The sequence below is a fragment of the Scyliorhinus canicula genome, chromosome 12 (genome assembly GCF_902713615.1).
Source record: "Scyliorhinus canicula chromosome 12, sScyCan1.1, whole genome shotgun sequence".
In the NCBI taxonomy this organism is placed as follows: Eukaryota; Metazoa; Chordata; class Chondrichthyes; order Carcharhiniformes; family Scyliorhinidae; genus Scyliorhinus; species Scyliorhinus canicula.
The window spans coordinates 155,839,151-155,859,586 of NC_052157.1; the positions used below are offsets into that span (position 1 = coordinate 155,839,151).

The 20,436-nt window shown below is 53.4% G+C and overlaps 1 protein-coding gene across 1 annotated transcript in view; it reads right to left on the reverse strand.

The window, feature by feature from the left end:
- ppm1e (protein phosphatase, Mg2+/Mn2+ dependent, 1E) overlaps positions 1–20,436 on the reverse strand; it is a 68,034-nt gene that overhangs the window by 28,493 nt on the left and 19,105 nt on the right. Inside the window, exon 3 of the mRNA XM_038813121.1 lies at positions 18,080–18,301. Within this exon, the coding sequence (XP_038669049.1) occupies positions 18,080–18,301 (222 nt within the window). The remainder of the gene's footprint in view (positions 1–18,079; positions 18,302–20,436) is intronic.

A 20,436-nucleotide genomic window follows, 5' to 3' on the forward strand; every position in this document is an offset into this window, starting at 1 on the left:
TCACAATTTACTTTCATACCTATCTTTGTGTTGTCGTCAAAAATGTAAAATACACTCATGTTATGATCGCTGCTACCGAGTGGTGCCTTCACTTCCAGATTATCAATTAATCTCGTTTTATTGCACAATTCCAGGTCTAGTCCAGCCTGCCTTCTGATTGGCTCCACAACGTGCTGATTTAAGAAACTATCCCCAAAACATGCTATGAACTCATCTACGCTCCCTTTTCCCTGATCTTTCCAATCTAAATTTAGATTAAAATCCCCCATGATTATCGTTGTACCTTACTGACAAGCTCCCATTATCTCTTCTTGTATACTCTATCCTACCGTGTAGTTACAATTAGGGAGCATGCGTATCACTCCACAGGTGACTTTTTGCATTTATAATTTTTCATCTCGTCCCAAACTGCTCGTAAATCCTGGTTTCCTGAATTTAGGCCATCCTTCTCTAATGTGCTCATACCATCATTAATTAACAGAGCCACCTTTCCTTAACTTCCTGTCCTTTCTCAATAACGCAAACCTCACGTTGAGGTCCCAATTATGTCATCCTGTAGTCATATCTCTGTAAAAACTATCAGATTATATTTATTAATTGCTATTTGCACTATCAGTTCATCTGTTTTGTTTTGAATACTATGTGCATTCAGATACGGAGCCTTACGTTTTGGTTGTTTATTATTTTTGTGGCATCAAGCCTAACGTGCTGATTGACTTTTACCTTTGTTCTCTCTGTCCCTTCCTGTCCTGGTCTGTTTACCATTTCCCATATTAGTACCTTTCTCTCTTGTCGCGTCTCTACTCTTGGGTTTACTAAATCTTCCCAAATTTGGTCCCCGGCTCCCACTATTCAGTTTAAAACTCCCTCTACTTTCCTATTTCTGCAGTTCGCTAAAACATCAGTCCCGGCACAGATCAGGTGTAGACCGTCCCAACAGTACAGATCCCACTTTCCCAGCACAGGTGCCAATCCCCCATCAACCAGAACCCATTTCTCCCACCCCAGTCTTTGAGCCACACATTCATGTCTCTAATCCTACGTGCCCGATGCCAATTTATGTAGTTCAGGTAATTATCGCGAAATTACCACCTTAGAGGTACTGCTTCTTCATTTGATGCAAAATCTCCTTCCACGTCCTGCCTATGTCATTGCTACCTACATGGAATACGGCAACGGGACCCTCCCCCCTCCCACTGCAAGTTCCTCTCCAGCCGGCAGCAGATGTCCGAACCCCTGGCACTGGGGAGGCAACACGGCCACCTGGACTCTCGCCCCCTGCTACAAAAAAACAGTGCCAATCACTCTGTGATACTGTCCCCTACTACCACTACTTTATGTGCTCCCCCACTTGAATGGCCTCCTGTTTCCACGGTGTCATGGTTACTCAGCTCATCCACCCCCAGCCCCCATTCTCATCCAAACAAGCTGAGAGAACCTCAAACCTGTTGGTCAATTGCAGAAGCTGACACTCCTGCCCCCTGGGTCCTCACCTGCCTCAGCTTCAGTCACCCCCTCCTGTTGCTGATCACTTTACAAACTGGAAGATACTATCCTAAGGGGTGTGACCGCCTCGTGAAACAAAGTGACCGACCAGGTAACTCTCGTCCTCCCTGATGTGCTGCAGTGTCTGCAGCTCAGCCTCCAGCTTAATGACTGAGCCAGGCTGCAGGCACGTGCTGCAGATGTGCTTCCCCTGGATAACACTGGTGTCCAGGAGTTCCCACATGCTGCAGATGTGCTTCCCCTGGATAACACTGGTGTCCAGGAGTTCCCACATGCTGCAGATGTGCGTCCCCTGGATAACACTGGTGTCTAGGAGTTCCCACATACTGCAGGTGTGCTTCCCCGGATAACACTGGCGTCCAGGAGTTCCCACATGCTGCAGATGTGACACACCACATCTCCTGCCAACGTTATGAGTTTTAATTAATTACTTAATTATTTTAGTTTTGATTTTTTTTTTTCTTTAAGATATTAATTAATCTTATCACAAACTCCAGCATGATCTTAAAACTTTGGAAAATAGGTCTTGACCACTTACCACATACTCACTAACAGCTCACCTCCTCCCCTGCAGAACAGCACAAACCACTTCCAACAGGGTGAAAAAATTAGAAAGGCGACAGAGTATAAACGCCCCGCCTCGCCACACTCCCCCCGCCTCGCCACACTCCCCCCGCCTCGCCACACTCCCCCCACCCCACCCCCGCCTCGCCACACTCCCCCCGCCTCGCCACACTCCCCCCGCCTCGCCACACTCCCCCGCCTCGCCACACTCCCCCCCGCCTCGCCACACTCCCCCCACCCCCCACCCCCACCTCGCCATACTCCCCCCACCCCCACCCCCGCCTCGCCACACTCCCCCCCGCCTTGCCATACTCCCCCCCGCCTCGCCATACTCCCCCCCGCCTCGCCACACTCCCCCGCCTCGCCACACTCCCCCCGCCTCGCCACACTCCCCCCACCTCGCCACACTCCCCCCGCCTCGCCACACTCCCCCCGCCTCGCCACACTCCCCCCTGCCTCGCCACACTCCCCCCACCCCCCCCCGCCTCGCCACACTCCCCCCCACCCCCCACCCCCACCTCGCCATACTCCCCCCGCCTTGCCACACTCCCCCCGCCTAGCCACACTCCCCCCGCCTCGCCACACTCCCCCCCCGCCTCGCCACATTCCCCCGCCTCGCCACACTCCCCCCGCCTCGCCATACTCCCCCCACCCCCACCCCCACCTCGCCATACTCCCCCCGCCTCGCCACACTCCCCCCGCCTCGCCACACTCCCCCCGCCTCGCCACACTCCCCCCGCCTCGCCACACTCCCCCCCGCCTCGACACACTCCCCCCGCCTCGCCACACTCCCCCCGCCTCGCCACACTCCCCCCCGCCTCGCCACACTCCCCCGCCTCGCCACACTCCCCCCCGCCTCAACACACTCCCCCCGCCTCGCCACACTCCCCCCGCCTCGCGACACTCCCCCCGCCTCGACACACTCCCCCGCCTCGTCACACTCCCCCCGCCTCGCCACACTCCCCCCGCCTCGCCACACTCCCCCTGCCTCGCCACACTCCCCCGCGTCGCCACAACACTTCCCCCCGCCTCGCCACACTCCCCCCGGCCTCGCCACACTCCCCCCGCCTCTGACACACTCCCCCCGCCTCGCCACACTCCCCCCGCCTTGCCACACTCCCCCCGCCTCGCCATACTCCCCCCATCCCCACCCCCACCTCGCCATACTCCCCCCGCCTCGCCACACTCCCCCCCCCCCACCCCCACCTCGCCATACTCCCCCCACCCCCACCCCACCTCGCCACACTCCCCCCACCCCACCTCGCCACACTCCCCCCACTCGCCCACTCGCCACACTCCCCCCCGCCTTGACACACTCCCCCCCCGCCTCGCCACACTCCCCCGCCTCGCCACACTCCCCCCACCCCCCACCCCCGCCTCGCCACACTCCCCCCCCCCCCCGCCTCGCCACACTCCCCCCGCCTCGCCACACTCCCCCCGCCTCGCCACACTCCCCCCCGCCTCGCCACACTCCCCCCACCCGCACCCCCGCCTCGCCACACTCCCCCCGCCTCGCCACACTCCCCCCCGCCTCGCCACACTCCCCCCGCCTCGCCACACTCCCCCCGCCTCGCCCACACTCCCCCCCGCCTCGCCACACTCCCCCCCGCCTCGCCACACTCCCCCCGCCTCGCCACACTCCCCCCCGCCTCGCCCACACTCCCCCCTCGCTCGCCACACGCCCCCCGCCTCGCACACCCTCCCCCCGCCACGCCACACTCCCCCGCCTCGCCACACTCCCCCCCAGCCTCAACACACTCCCCCGCCTCGCCACACTCCCCCCGCCTCGCGACACTCCCCCCCCCGCCTCGACACACTCCCCCCGCCTCGTCACACTCCCCCCGCCTCGCCACAACTCCCCCCGCCTCGCCAACCACTCCCCCTGCCTCGCCACACTCCCCCCCGCGTCGCCCACTTCCCCCCGCCTCGCCACACTCCCCCCCGCCTCGCCACACTCCCCCCCGCCTCGACACACTCCCCCCGCCTCGCCACCCTCCCCCCCGCCTTGCCACCCTCCCCCCGCCTCGCCAGAACTCCCCCCCATCCCCACCCCCAACCTCGCCATAACTCCCCCCGCCTCGCCCACTCTCCCCCCCACCCCCACCCCCACCCTCGGCCCTACTCCCCCCCACCCCCACCCCACCTCGCCACACTCCCCCCCACCCCCACCTCGCCACACTCCCCCCACCCCCCACCTCGCCACACTCCCCCCGCCTTGACACACTCCCCCCCCGCCTCGCCACACTCCCCCGCCTCGCCACACTCCCCCCCCCCACCCCCCCGCCTCGCCACACTCCCCCCCGCCTCGCCACACTCCCCCCCGCCTCGCCACACTCCCCCCGCCTCGCCACACTCCCCCTGCCTCGCCACACTCCCCCCGCCTCGCCACACTCCCCCACCCGCACCCCCGCCTCGCCACACTCCCCCCGCCTCGCCACACTCCCCCCGCCTCGCCACACTCCCCCCGCCTCGCCACACTCCCCCCCGCCTCGCCACACTCCCCCCGCCTCGCCACACTCCCCCCACCTCGCCACACTCCCCCCGCCTCACCACACTCCCTCCGCCTCGCCACACTCCCCCCGCCTCGCCACACTCCCCCCCCCCGCCTCGCCACACTCCCCCGCCTCGCCACACTCCCCCCCGCCTCGACACACTCCCCCGCCTCGCCACACTCCCCCGCCTCGCCACACTCCCCCCCACCTCGACACACTCCCCCCGCCCTCGCCACACTCCCCCCGCCTCGCCCACACTCCCCCCGCCTCGCCACACTCCCCCCGCCTCGCCACACTCCCCCCCCCCCTCGCCACACTCCCCCCGCCTCGCCACACTCCCCCCGCCTCGACACACTCCCCCCGCCTCGCCACACTCCCCCCGCCTCGCCACACTCCCCCCCCGCCTCGACACACTCCCCCCGCCTCGCCACACTCCCCCCGCCTCGCCACACTCCCCCCGCCCTCGCCACACTCCCCCGCCTCGCCACCACTCCCCCCACCCCCACCCCCGCCCCGTCACACTCCCCCCGCCTCGCCACACTCCCCCCCGCCTCGCCACACTCCCCCCGCCTCGCCATACTCCCCCCGCCTCGCCACACTCCCCCCCGCCCCGCCAGACTCCCCCGCCACACTCCCCCCCGCCCCGCCACACTCCCCCCGCCTCGCCACACTCCCCCCGCCTCGCCACACTCCCCCCGCCTCGCCACACTCCCCCCCGCCTCGCCACACTCCCCCCCCCGCCTCGCCACACTCCCCCCCACCTCGCCACACTCCCCCCCGCCCCCCGCCTCGCCACACCCCCTCTTGTCACGAAGAACGTCTGAATTTATATGTTCTGAATAAAGGGTCTAGCAGAGACCAGTTCAAGCTGGTCCCCTTCATTAACTCTTTCAGTTGCTGCCAGTGGATAGCTTCTATCCTCCTGCTTTGGCCCCTGGGTGAGATTAGAAGTTGAACAAGAAAGGTTGGATGAATCTAATAGCAGGTTTTGCCTATTGCATGGCATTTCCAACTGAATTGGTCTCAGTAGGCATGACAACCATCAATAAGTTAATAACAAACCATGTGATGGGCACCTTTGTGTGTTATGGGTCACTCAGGGAGTTGGAGTTGATGTGGCAACGTGTATATGCATATTGTAGTCCAGAGCTACAGATAGTGATGGTCAAGGCTCCAACATCTTTTCCATCATGTGGCTGATCAGGAATATCTCCCGCGCTTCCCGGCTGCCAAGTGTGGGAAAGATTTACAAGTTGACATTCAACTTGTTTGGCCCCGCTATAAACCTACCTTCTGTGATCATCAGGTCCTGGGGTGGGACTTGTACCCAGAACATCTGGCTCAAGAGGTAGGGATGATGCCCACTGTGACACCGGGCCTCCTCTCAGCATCTTAACCATGGCCTTAAAACTGGTCGGTCAATTCAGGCCATCCTGAGCTCATTCATTCAGGCTGGGGTTCTTCATTTACTTTCTTTGATAGGGCGAGAAAACTTTGACTTCACACTCAGTCAAAGATGAGAAATGACTTGTTGCTATCTGATGCTCCCCCTTCCATGCCCCCCCCCCCCCCCATCCCGCCCCGCAAGGTAGCAGAGGGCACAACATTAACTATTAAACCATCTCAGTGTGCTGCATGAGTTGTACAGGTATGTGGCGGCTCTGCAAAATTAATGCAGCAATCACCGAGTTGTTGATCTAGCCTCTAGGGGTCTGTGCTAAGAACATAAGAACTAGGAGCAGGAGTCGGCCATCTGGCCCCTCGAGCCTGCTCCGCCATTCAATGAGATCACGGCTGATCTTTTGTGGACTCAGTTCCACTTTCCGGCCCGAACACCATAACCCTTAATCCCTTTATTCTTCAGAAAACTATCTATCTTCACCTTAAAACCATTTAATGAAGGAGCCTCAACTGTTTCACTGGGCAAGGAATTCCATAGATTCACAACCCTTTGGGTGAAGAAGATCCTCCTAAACTCAGTCCTAAATCTACTTCCCCTTATTTTGAGGCTATGCCCCCTAGTTCTGCTTTCACCCGCCAGTGGAAACAACCTGCCCGCATCTATCCTATCTATTCCCTTCATAATTTTATATATTTCTATAAGATACCCCCTCATCCTTCTAAATTCCAACGAGTACAGTCCCAGTCTACTCAACCTCTCCTCGTAATCCAACCCCTTCAGCTCTGGGATTAACCTAGTGAATCTCCTCTGCACACCCTCCTGTGCCAGTATGTCCTTTCTCAGGTAAGGAGACCAAAACTGAACACAATACTCCAGGTGTGGCCTCACTAACACCTTATACAATTGCAGCATAACCCCCCTAGTCTTAAACTCCATCCCTCTAGCAATGAAGGACAAAATTCCATTTGCCTTCTTAATCACCTGTTGCACCTGTAAACCAACTTTTTGCGACTCATGCACTAGCACACCCAGGTCTCTCTGCACAGCAGCATGTTTTAATATTTTATCATTTAAATAATAATCCCTTTTGCTGTTATTCCTACCAAAATGGATAACCTCACATTTGACAACATTGTATTGCATCTGCCAGACCCTAGGCCATTCACTTAACCTATCCAAATCCCTCTGCAGACTTCCGGTATCCTCTGCACTTTTCGCTTTACCACTCATCTTAGTGTCGTCTGCAAACTTGGACACATTGCCCTTGGTCCCCAACTCCAAACCATCTATGTCCGTTGCATTGCAGGCACTGTTAAGACCCCCCCTGGAGTGCTTTGTACCCAAGGAAGGACGTAGTTGCCCTAGAAATGAGTGTTCACTCCCCAAAGGTTCACTACACTGGTCCCTGGGCCAGTGGAATAGTCTTTTGTTTTGTGGGGGGGAGGGACCTGGCTGGGGAATCTAGAACATGAGGTAATAATGGGTCTGTCTTTTCTGAGGGAAATGAGGAGCTGTGAATCTTTGCAATTCTCTAGCTGATGATCCGCCCAGTATATGCAGGTGGAAGGACCGTGCGCACAGGGATAAAGGGATCGGACGGGAAGGGGGAATTTAGCAAGAAGATCAGTCAAGTTCTCATCGAATGCTGGGGCTGGGTCAAGGAGCCTCTGCTTAAGCTTTCCTGAGTGATGCTTCTCTCTCTCACACTGCTGGCTCTGTGCGATGCACTGTCACCATCCATGGGACTCCCTCGTCGCCCACTCCCCTCGCTCATCATCGGCGACCCAGGTTTCCTCTGTTCAAACGTGCGGATATCCACTCTGAACATTTAAATGGAACTGCAGAAAACGAGTCTCAAGGACTTCAGTTCTGAAATGAGGACATCGCAGTCACATAGACTGACCTCAGTCGGAACAGTCATCAGTCACCGTCTCCTTCTCCAATCTCTCCCGGACTCATGCTCTCAGTAACAAAGGGCATCAGTCTCTACTGCAGTGTTTTGTTGTAATCTTGCCTTTCAAATCTGCCTTTCCGTTTTAACCTCATTTACAGCGAGCACCGAATACTTCACTGCTCTCAAAACACAGTTTCGCCCTTGAGAAGAATATGCAATTGGCATCAGAATTACGAGGAGCATTTTTCATCTCATCCCACACAGTGAACTGACAGTCAGTTACCAGGCAACACTGCGTCGGGCTGTTTGACCTGGAAACTCGTCCTTGAGAATATTCTCGGTGGTCTGTCACTGGTTCATTCACATCTTACCACCTAAGCTGGAAAACTGGTTTTTTAAAAAATAAATGAGCCCAATTATTTTTTTCCAATTAAGGGGCAATTTAGTGTGGCCAATCCACCTAACCCTGCGCATCTCTTTGGGTTGTGGGGGTGAGACCCACGCAGACACGGGGAGAATGTGCAAACTCCACACGGACAGTGGCCCGGAGCCGGGATCGGACCCCGGTCCTCGGCGCCGTGAGGCAGCAGGGCTAACCCACTGCGCCACCGTGCTGCCCCCCCCAAGCTGGCAAATTGTTGATCAGACCCACCGCTGACAGCGTTGATGGATTAAGAGCTACCTGCGTTTGGGAGACGGAACTGCATCGACCAGCGCAGAGAATCATGGAATCCCTACAGTGCAGAAGGAGGCCATTTGGCCCATCTAGTTTACACTGACACTTTGAAAGAAAGGGCACCCATATCTAGGCCTACAGGCCCGCCCCAACCCGCAACCCCACCTAACCTTTGGGCTCTGGGTCACTCTCCGTGTGGAGTTTGCACATTCTCCCCGTGTCTGCGTGGGTCTCACCCCCACAACCCAAAGCTGTGCAGGGTAGGTGCATTGGCCGCGCTAAATTGCCCCTTAATTGGAAAAAAAAACATTTAGCATGGCCAATCACCCTTACCCGCACATATTTGGACTGTGGGAGGAAACCAGAGCAGCCAGAGGAAACCCACGCACACACAGAGATAATGTGCAAACTCCACACAGTCACCCAAGGTCGGAATTGAACACGGGTCCCTGGTGCTGTAAGGCAGTAGTGCTAAGCGCTGTGCCACCAGAATGGTTGGGTCTGACTAACAATACATATACAAGCGCACACACACACACACACACAAACTTCAGTCCATCTCCCCTCGCCTTGTTTAGGGGAGGTTAAGGCCATAAACCTCCAAGCCTCCCCAACATGAGGTTTTTCCCCTCCTGGGAGAGTCCAGGATCAGAGGACACAGCCTCAGAATAAAGGGGGTGCCCATTTCAGAGTGAGATGAGGAGGAATTTCTTCTCTCAGAGGACTGAGTGTCTTTGGAATTCCTTACCACAGAGAGCTGTGGGGACATAGTCCTTGTGTGTATTTAAGGACGAGATAGATAGATTCTTTATCAGTCAGGATTACAGGGAAAGGGCAGGAAAGTGGACGTGCGGAACGTCGGATCAGCAATGATCCTATTGAATGGCGGAGCAGTCTCGAGGGACCAAACAGCCGACTCCTCTCCTTATTTCTATGGTCTTATTAGATTGATATACATGCATGTAAGAGGAGGTCATTCAGCCCATCGATCCCATGCTAGAATTTAATTAGATCATAGATGATCTCCATCATAACGTTCCCTATTTTGCTTTTGTAAATCCAGAATGCTGTAGCCATCTGGGATGGCCACTTTCAGTATACAACATGGACACTCGCAGAGACTCTAGGGAAATATGGACAATACTAAGCAACAAGCAGGTACAGAGCCTGAATGTATATTTGAAAATGAAAAATGAAAATGAAAATTCGCTTATTGTCACGAGTAAGCTTCAAATGAAGTTACTGTGAAAAGCCCCTAGTCGCCACATTCCGGCGCCTGTTCGGGGAGGCTGTTACGGGAATCGAATTGGAAAGCAGTCAGCAGACGGAATCGAAACTCTGAGTCGATTTACATATTGATGGCCCATCTCGGAGGAACAAAGGATTAATACTCAGGTAGCCGATACTGTTCCAGACAGACCGGCGCCACTACCCCAACCAAAAGACACAAACAAAGCAAGGCCAATGGCCACCTAGGACATGCCCAGTCATCAGGGAACCCACCCCTTTATTGGTTTAGATCGATGGCAATGATCAAGAAGCTGCCCAATTAATTGGGGCCAAGTTTAAGGCCCGCCTAAAAGCGCGTGAAGCCCCTCCAAGTACAAGAAGGAACCCCCGACAAAGATTCAGTCTCTTGGATTCGGCTCTCGAAGCGGAGAGACCCATCCACCAGCATCACCAGAAGCAGTAAGTTCAAGGTCAACGCTCACTACCAGACGGACGACCTTAGCTGTTCTCCTGTTATCTCTTCTAACCTTACAGCCTCAGGTTGGAACAACGGCCATTGTTCCTCTGACTGAGTGGGCACCCGAAGTTAAGTATAGGCGTTAGCGTTAGAGATAGTTTAGTTTGTAGTACTTTGTGCATGGGTAGATCTTACTGTGTGTGTAAATAAACAGTATTGACTTTGAACTAACTAACTGGTGTATTGACTCTTTGATCGGTATTCGGTTTGAACCTTGAGGCGGTATCTGGAGATACCTGGCGACTCTGAAAGTACACTCATAATTAGGATTAAGAAAGGCGACCATATTGACCGCTATATTTATAGCAAGTAGACAGAGCAACAATACCCCATGCCTGACAACACTCTATCCATCTCAGTTTGGAATTTTCCAATTGACTTTCAGCCTCAACAGCTTTTGAGGGGGGACAGAATTCCAGAATTCCACTCGCCTGGATGTGAGACAGTGTATGAATCATCCCCCCTGGATGAAGGAAAGTCCCATTGGAAACAGCCACAACATGCGCGGAAAATCCCCCCCCCCTGCCATTTCAGGAAGGTTAAATTGGTCTTGCTGGAGACGCGGTGCAGAACCACCAGAACTGAAAGGGTTAAATAATGAGGTATGGCTGCACAAACCAGGCTTGCCTTTCCCTTGAATTTGGACACCTACTTGAGGTGTTTAAGATGATTAAAGGATTTAACACAGGACAGGCAGAAAGGAACTCTTCCCCTGGTGGGGGAGGCCAGAAGATGTGGGAAGGGCCTTAATGGTCGAGCCAGGCCTTTCAGGGCTGATGTCAGGAATCCCGGTTTCACACAAAGGCCAGTGGAATTCTGGAATTCTCTCCCCGAAAATGCTGTTGTGGCGGGAAGTCAGTGGAAAAATTCCAAACTGAAATTGAGAGATCACATCATAGAATCAACAGAAGGAGGCCATTCGGCCCATCGAATCGCACTTACAAAGAGCACCCTACTCAAGCCCACATCTTTACCCTATCCCCGTAACCCCCACTTAACCTTTCTGGACACTAAGGGTAATTTATCATGGCCAATCCACCTAACCTGCACATCTTTGGACTGTGGGAGGAAAGCGGAGCACCCGGAGGAAACCCACTCAGACACGGGGAGGATGTGCAGACTCCGCACAGACAGTGACCCAAGCTGGGAATGGAACTTGGGAACCTGGAGCTGTGAAGCAACAGTGCTAACCAGTGTGCTATCGTGCCGCCCAATGAGCTTGATGGGCAGAATGGCCTCCTGCTGTGTGCATGTGGATCTATCTAATCTCACATGTTGGGGAGGTTTGGGGGGGGGGGGGGGGGGGTGTTAAAAGGTTGCATTGGCCCCGGGTAAGGTGAAGGACAAATGTGCTGAGTGCAGGGGTTTCCCGTCACTCTCTCCCGCTGTTGGCCACGATCAGCACTCTGATGCCTTCCCAATGGTCAAATAGCCATCAGTACTCCCATGAGTAGGCTCCCTCCCCTCTGACGGATGTTCGCTTGGTTGAGTTAGCTGAGAATTGTCATTGTCCACTGGGCAGTCAAATGATATAGAATCACAGGCCGATACAGTACAGTAAGAGTCAGTGCGGAGGGAGGTGTAATTTTAACCTCGGGCAATAGTGAGAAATTCAAGATGGGGTGATAAACTGCCTGTTTTATTTTGATGTGGAGATGCCGGCGTTGGACTGGGGTGAGCACAGTAAGAAGTCTTACAGCACCAGGTTATAAAGTCCAACATGTGCGTTTCAAACCCTAGCTTTCGGAGCACTGCTCCTTCCTCAGGTGAATGAAGAAGGAGCAGCGCTCCGACAGCTAGTGTGTGAAACGAACATGTTGGACTTTAACCTGGTGTTGTAAGACTTCTTACTGTTTTATTTTGCTTTATTTGCATTGAATGATGCTGACCCTGGGTCACTGTCCGTGTGGAGTTTGCACATTCTCCCCGTGTCTGCGTGGGCCTCACCCCCACAACCCAAAGTTGTGCGGGACAGGTAGATTGGCCGTGCTAAATTGCCCCTTAATTGCAAAAAAATTTTTTAAATTGGGTACTCTAAATTTAAAAAAAATTAAATATTTGCACTGAATGGAGCTTGGGCTTCCAACTCACTAACCCCCCCATCCCAGGCAATCAGGTTGTGCCCCCCCCCCCCCCTCCCCACAACTCCACAATACCATCTGCGAGTGGTGGTGGTGGATATGATCAGTCTCGTTCCAGCCAGTGTGACAGCTTGAAAGGGTCGTTCAGAATGCGCACGTCAGCCGCGCACAATTTACTACCTGCTGTCGGACGTGATCAATGTTTAATTAAATAAATTGAACGGGTGGATTTGCGGAGAATTGACGAAAGGGGAATGAAATGTCCTCTCAACAAATGATTGCAGTTCAGCGAGAGTCGAACAGGGCCAAGGGAGGGGAGGGGAGGGGGGGGGGGAGCACGCTGCTGGCTGGCCTGCGATTTGCCCAGGGTATTTCCCCCAATACACCCTGGGCCTTCAGCTCAGCACTCACCCACTTTCGACACAGCATTGGCGCAGAGTGCCAGGGAGAAATCAAAGACCAACATAGAATTTACAGTGCAGAAGGAGGCCATTCGGCCCATCGAGTCTGCACCGGCTCCTGGAAAGAGCACCCTACCCAAGGTTAACACCTCCACCCTATTCCCGTAACCCCACCCAACACTAAGAGACACTAAGGGCAATTTATCATGGCCAATCCACCTAACCTGCACATCTTTGGACCGTGGGAGGAAACCGGAGCACCCGGAGGAAACCCACGCACACACGGGGAGGATGTGCAGACTCCGCACAGACAGTGACCCAAGCCGGGAATCGAACCTGGGACCCTGAAGCGATTGTGCTATCCACAATGCTACCGAGCTGCCCTAATCGGCAGGTTTTAATTCATGATTCGTCAATCGGAATCAATTAGAGGCTTCTGTGCACAGAAGAAACTAATCAATAACTCCCCCCCCCCTCCAAAATGCCCTCAAAAGAGTGCGTTAACCTGCACCTGTATTTGACGTTCTCCAGCACCATGGACTCACATCTGTGAGTGTGAACTCTCAGCCGGAGCAGTCGTGTCTCAGTGAGGGCCGGGGGGGGGGGGGGGGGGGGGGGGGGGGTCGGGCAAAGCCACGGAAACAAGGATAAGTTACCGTCATTTTCTCACTGATATATGTGGGATCTTGCTGTGCGCGCACATGCTGCTACCTTTCTGAAACTTCAAAAGCACCAAATTAGCCTCAGCACCTCAGGCCATCCCACAACCCGTCCTTGCAAAGGGTTTTAATCTGGGGCTCTCAGTTTTGATGATGATCAGCTCCTCGCTGACTAAACCACTCGGGCAGCTAGCTTGTCTCAATAAAATTCTTTTTTTAAAAACCGTGATTAAGCGCCTTTAGGGGGAAATCCATAACCGCAGCTTAATAAACTCTTCAAAGAAAATGCAGCTGAATTAATTGAAAGCCACCCCAGCTGTGCACTTGGCACTCACTCAACACCACATCATACAGTAAATCATGGCTCACTTAATCTCCGAGAGGGGGAGAGTGGGAGAGAGAGAGAGAGAGAGAGAGAACGCGCACAGAGAGAGAAAGAGACTGAATAACTACAGCACACTGTTATACCCCATGGTGCTTCAAGGATGCACTTTAGGGGCGACATGGCGGCACAGTGGTTGGCACTGCTACCTCACAGCGCCAGGGACCCGGGTTTGAATCCGACCTCGGGTGACTGTCTGTGCGGGGTTTGCACTTTCTCCCCGCGTCTGCGTGGGTTTCCTCCGGGTGCTCCGGTTTCCTCCCGCTGCCCAAAGATGTGCAGGTTAGGTGGATTGGCCGTGCTAAATTGCCCCTTAATGTCCAAAATGTGAGGTGGGGTTACTGGGTCACAGGGATGGGGTGGGCGGTGGGCCTAGGTAGGTCTTTCAGTGGGTCGGTGGTGACTCGATGGGCCGAATGGCCTCCTTCTGCACTTTAGGGATTCTATGATTCACAATCATCATAAACGGCTGAGATTTACTTCTAGGTTGTGTTTGTGGTGTGAACCCGGAGGAGATATTGGAGCTGGCGGTGAATTAAGAGATCTCCTCCTGGAGCCCTGTCCAATAGATGGGGGGGGGGGGGGGGCTTGAGGCTGTGGGCCGTGGGCAAACCCAGTAGGAGATGTGGGCAATGCTGCTGCAGGTGGGCAACGTGAGAATTTCTCAAAGGTGCCCTGTCAGGAGTTGTACATGGAATGAAATGTGTGGCCAAGTGCCAGGCCATCACAGCAGAGGGGGTGGGGGGGGAGGAAGCCTTTTTATGGGATGGCCTGCAGCCTTAGATGTGAACCTCACGTCCCACTGCTCCCAGGCTGGCTGTTTTGCTGGATAATTCCCTGGCAACCCTTGCCCCCTTCCACCAGGAGGTCATCACCAATCAAACTACAACTGTGGCCACATCGGCGGAGCGCTGGAACACCAAGGTGGTATGTGAAGAGTGCCCACACATAGCCTAATTGGCTACCCATGCCAGCCATCCATCAATCCCCAGAAGCCGCCATCTTGAAAGTAGACCAAAGCCAGGAGCCCAGTGGCACAGCAGCCAGGAGGATGAATCATGCCTCCTCCGAGCCATGGAATGGAAATCCAGCTTGATGTTTCCTTCTGGATATTTCTTTTTGTTAACAATAGGTGGGGCTGGGAGGGTGCAGGGGTAGTCAAATTGCAATAATGCTACCCAGGTCCAGTCATTCCTGCCCATTCAGGCAAGCGGAGGAAGATCCAATTCACTATCCAAAGAAGATCAGAGTATCCTCGGCAACATTCTTCCATCAACCAATAAACCACTCAAACACTCGGTTATCTGTAGGATCCTGCTGTGTTCAAACAGGCAGGGCTTGTCAGAGAATGAGTAACCCAAAGGCCAGGGTTAATGCTCTGACACCAGGGTGGTAAGCTGGTGGAATTTGAATTCAACAGGGCAGCACGGTAGTACAGTGGTTAGCACTGTTGCTTCACAGCGCCGGGATCCTGGATTCGATTCCCGGCTTGGGTCACTGTCTGTGCGGAGTCTGCATGTTCTCCCTGTGTCTGCGTGGGTTTCCTCCGGGGGCTCCGGTTTCCTCCCACAAGTCCCGAAAGACGTGCTGCTGGGTAATTTGGACATTCTGAATTCTCTCTCTGTGTACCCGAACAGGGCCCGGAATGTGGCGACTAGGGGATTTTCACAGTAGCTTCATTGCAGTGTTAATGTAAACCTACTTGTGACAATAAAGATTATTATTATTAAAATCTAAAATTGAAAAGCTAGTCTCAGTAATGGGGACCATGGCAACAGTTATTGATTGTAGTAAAAATCCATCTGCTTCACCAATATCCTTCAGGGAGGCAAATCTGCCGTCCTTACCCGGTCTGGCCTACATGTGACTCCAGACCCCACAGCAATGTAACTGCCCTCTGAAATGGCCAAGCAAGTCATTCAGTTCAAGAACAATTCGAGGCAGACAACAAATGCGGATCTCGCCAACGATGGCCACATCCCATGAACAAATTAGAAACAGCATGTTTGCGCCCACCAGCATAACCTGCCCTCAGCGACTGCCTCAGCACCCCCTCACCCCCCTCCCTCACCTGCTTCTCCCCCGCCCCCTTCCCTGACCAGCCCAGTTGCTCCCAGGCCCGGCTTCCCTCACCTTGAGGGTACACGGCCATCCATCCGCCTTCATTCAACGTGCAGCTCCAACGCTGGCCACCGCGAGCACTGCTGAGCTGCCGGTTACTCATGGGGTGGGGAGGGGAGGGAGGTGGGGGGGGGGGGGGGATGTTAGTTGGACGACAACCTTGGTGCGTCCGCTAAATTCCAGAAAATGTTTCCAAGCGTGGGCAAGAGGCCATCGATATAAAATACTAATCAGAATTTTGGGAGAAAATTCTTTATCCAGAGAATGGTGAGAATGTGGAACTCAGGACTTGAGGGTGTATTTGAGGTGAATTGTATCAATGTGTTTAAGGGGACTCCAGGGGGGATGGGAGGAGGCTCGAGTGGAGCATCAACAGTTGGGCCGAATGGCCTGTTTCTGTGCCTTGTGGCTAATGTGATCCAATGAAAAATGTTCCAGGTAACGAGTCACTCGAGATAGGGGGTCTCCCTCGAGATCCCTCTCTTCCTCCCCACTCATTCAACACCAACTTGAATTTTTATGCCATTCTTTGATGAATTGTAATGTCCCAGGGGTCTTCAAAGGAACAGTATCAAACACAATTTAACACCGAGACACAAAGAGCCATTAGGTCAGGGACCAAAAGTCCTGCTCAAAGAATTAGGCTTCAGGCAGCGTCTTCAAAGAGGGCGGGGGGGTTTAGAGATGCAATTCTACTCCCCACATCCCCTTCCTGCCACACCTGCTCCACTTTTGTCGTGTTTGATGGAATAGTCTCCACTTGCCTGGATGAGCGCAGCTCCAACAACACTCAAGAAGCTCGACACCATCCAGGACAAAGCAGCACATTACTCCTTCCACCACCAAGAACAGAGCCAGCCGTGTGTGTACCATTTACAAGCTGCACTGCAGGAACTCACCAAGCCTTTGAGACAGCACCTTTCAAAGCCATCACCACTCCATCTAGAAGGACAAGAGCAGCAGATACCTGGAAACACCCCCCCTATCTGGAGGCTCCCCTCCAGAGCATTCACCGTCCTGACTTGGAAATATATCGTCGTTCTTTCACTGTCGCTGGGTCAAAATCCTCCTGTCTGTGTGGAGTCTGCACATCCTCCCCGTGTGTGCGTGGGTTTCCTCCGGGTGCTCCGGTTTCCTCCCACAGTCCAAAGACGTGCAGGTTAGGTGGATTGGCCGGTGCTATGTCTTTTCGTCCGACGTCATTTCGTCCAACGACACTTCGTCCACGTCTTTTCGTCCAACGTCTTTTTGTCCGGTGAATTTTTTTGTCAAAGATTTTTTGTGACTTTTTACGTGTTTTTGCTGGATGATTTTTTTTGTCAAAGACTTTTTGTAACTTGCTTAGTAGCACTCCACTCCACTTTAACTTTTGTACATGGAAATCTTCTCTATGCACATAATATACAATAAAGGATCTTTATTACCGGCCTCTTTCCTTTAACGAGCCTCGTTAAAGGATAGTTATTATCGTTCTCTCCCCTTTAACGAGCCACGTTAAAGGATAGATATTGAGGAATGTTGCTCACAATTTACATCAATTTTAAGTAATTTCGGGATTTCATCAGTTTAGATCTTTTTAACTGCATTTTTTGATTTTTTAACTTTTTAACTGCATTTTAAGCTTGCATTTTACTTGAATTTCATCAATTACTTGCATTTTAGCAATTAAATTCACTTGCTGTATTGTGCCTGCTTTCTATCAATTAAATGCTTTTATACGGAGTTGATTTGCAATTGGTTAATTGGACGAAGTGACGTTGGACCAAAAGACGTGCGGACAAAAAGACGTTGGACCAAAAGACGTGGACGAAGTGTCGTTGGACGAAAAGACGCGACACGGGATTGGCCATGATAAATTGCCCTTAGTGTTGGGTGGGGTTACTGGGTTATGGGGAAAGGGTGGAGGTGTTGACCTTGGGTAGGGTGCTCTTTCCAAGAGCCGGTGCAGACTCGATGGGCTGAATGGCCTCCTTCTGCACTGTAAATTCTATGATCGATGAACAGCACAGTGGGTGTGCCGACACCCCCTGAACTGGAGTAGCCAGGAAGGCAGCTCCCTGCCACCTTCTCGAGGGGCAATTAGGGATGGAAACTAAATGCTGGTCTTGCCAGCGATGCCCATATTGCAGGAACAAATAGGAAAAAAAAACTTACGTGTGATCCCGTCAGTCCCATCCAGGAGCTTCGGCACGTAGTGGAGAACCGAGAGGTCACTCTGGAGGATTTCATTTGTCGTTGCCCTTGCCAATGCCGCAGCCAATGAGAAGGGGGCATTACTGAAAGGAGAAAGACAGAAACTTGATGATGACAGGGTGTAGAAATGCAGCTTCCGCCAACGGGGTAACGGTCTGCTGCTGCAAAGAATAGATCTGGAGCCTAGCAGGGGGAGAAGGTTGGGGTGACGGAAAGGGTTAGCGTATTCGCATGGTGTAAAATTACCAACACAACTTAACAGAAGAAATTCATAGAATCCCTGCAGTGCAGAAGGAGGCCATTCGGCCTATCGGGTCTGCACCTACCCTTCAAAAAAGCACTCGACCTAGGCCCACACCCCCACCCTATCCTTGTTACCCTGCGCATTGATTATGGCCAATCCACCTCACCAGCCTGTGTTTGGACTGTGGGGGGAAACCGGAGCACCCGGAGGAAACCCACGCAGACACGGGGAGGACGTGCAGACTCTGCACAGACAGTGAACCAGGGCCGGAACCGGACCCGGGTCCCTAGCGCTGGGAGGCAGCAGTGCTAACCGCCGTGCCGCCCGAGCTATGAAACACAAGGGAATGTATTCAATTTTGAAGCTCACACACGCAGATTCAATGTGATCTCCTAGGTCTGGTTTCAATTATCTGAGGGAGTCAGAGAGGATTGATTAGCATCCAAATTCCCTCTTTCAGTCTTTCCTCCCCTCTTCCAGGTGACATGGTTGCTGGAGAGAGTGGGGAGTGCCCAGTCACCGGGCTGCCAGGTGTTAGACGCGTTGGCCAATGACCCTGCTCCTGTCAGTGGCTGCTGTAGTGTAAATTCATTACAAACGTCCGTGTGGAGTTTGCACATTCTCCCCGTGTCTGCGTGGGTCTCACCCCACAACCCAAAGAGATGTACAGGGTAGGTGGATTGGCCACGCTAAATTGCCCCTTAATTGGAAAAAACTGATTGGGTATTCTAAATTTATTTAAAAATAAAGTAAATTCATTGGAAACTAAGATAATCCCCAGGTTCAGCACAGTTTTTCTATTTGAGGGTTTTCAATGTCTGTTGCTCTCTATTTCCAACTCTCTCTGAATCCAAGCACAATTTTCATTCATGATCAGTGGTCCCTTAGACTTGCATTTATATAGCGCCCAGTACAAACTCAGGAGTACTTTTGAAGCGTAGCCATTGTGGGAACGTGGCGACCAGCTCGTATGCAGCAAGTTCCCATCAACATCAAAGTGATTCGGGAGGCCATATTCGGGGTGTCGGACCAGCCGGGGTTGGAAACGGGTGCGGAAGCAAATGTTGCAGCCTTCGCCTCGTTGATTGCCCGAAGGCGGATCCTGTTAGGGTGGAGATCAACCTCTCCACCCTGTGCCCTGGCATTGGGGGGGGGGGGGGGGGGGGGGGGGGGGCTACTGGAATTCTTAACGCTTGAAAAGGTCAAATTTGAACTGAGGGGAAGAATGGAGGGGTTCTACAATTCATGGGCGTTATTCATTATGCACATTTGAGAATTGGATCACATTGAACATTCGGGGTTTGGGGGCTGGGAGGGTTGGGGGGGGGAGAGGGGCGGTGTGTGTGAATGGTGACTATGGGTGATTCCTGATTCCTTTTCGTCATTTGTTTATGTTAACATGCGGGCCAATGTTTGGCGTTTGGTGGGAGGAAGGGATCGTTGTTATTGCTCTGGGGATTGATTGATATTGTTGGGTGTAAATTTGGGAGAAAATGTGAAAAAGGAGAAGAATAACATTTTTAAAAAAAAACATCAGAGTGATAATCAACAGATAATCAACGATGGAGGGATAAATGTTGCTCAGGACAACGGTGAGAACTTCGTTCTTCTTCAAAATCGTGACCCAGGATCTTTTATATCTAACCTGATGGGGACAAATGGGGTCCTGGTTTAATGTCTCACTGAAAGGCAAAACCTCCAACAGTGCTGCCTTCCCTCAGCACTGAAGTGTCAGCTATGATTTTACACTAACGTTTCTAGAATATCTCTTGCTGATGTTTATGTGAACAGTTTTCTCTCATTTACTTTCCAGTCTGCTTATTAATCTTTATTAGTGTCACAAGTAGGCTTACATTAACACTGCAATGAAGTTACTGTGAAAAGCCCCTAGTTGCCACACTCCGGCTGCCTGTTCGGGTACACAGAGGGAGAATTCAGAATGTCCAAATTACCTAACCGCACGTCTTTCAGGATGGGTGGAGGAACGGGAGCACCCGGAGGAAACCCACGCAGACCGGGGAGAGCGTGCAGACGTGACCCAAGCGGGAATCGAACCTGGGTCCCTGCTGCTGTG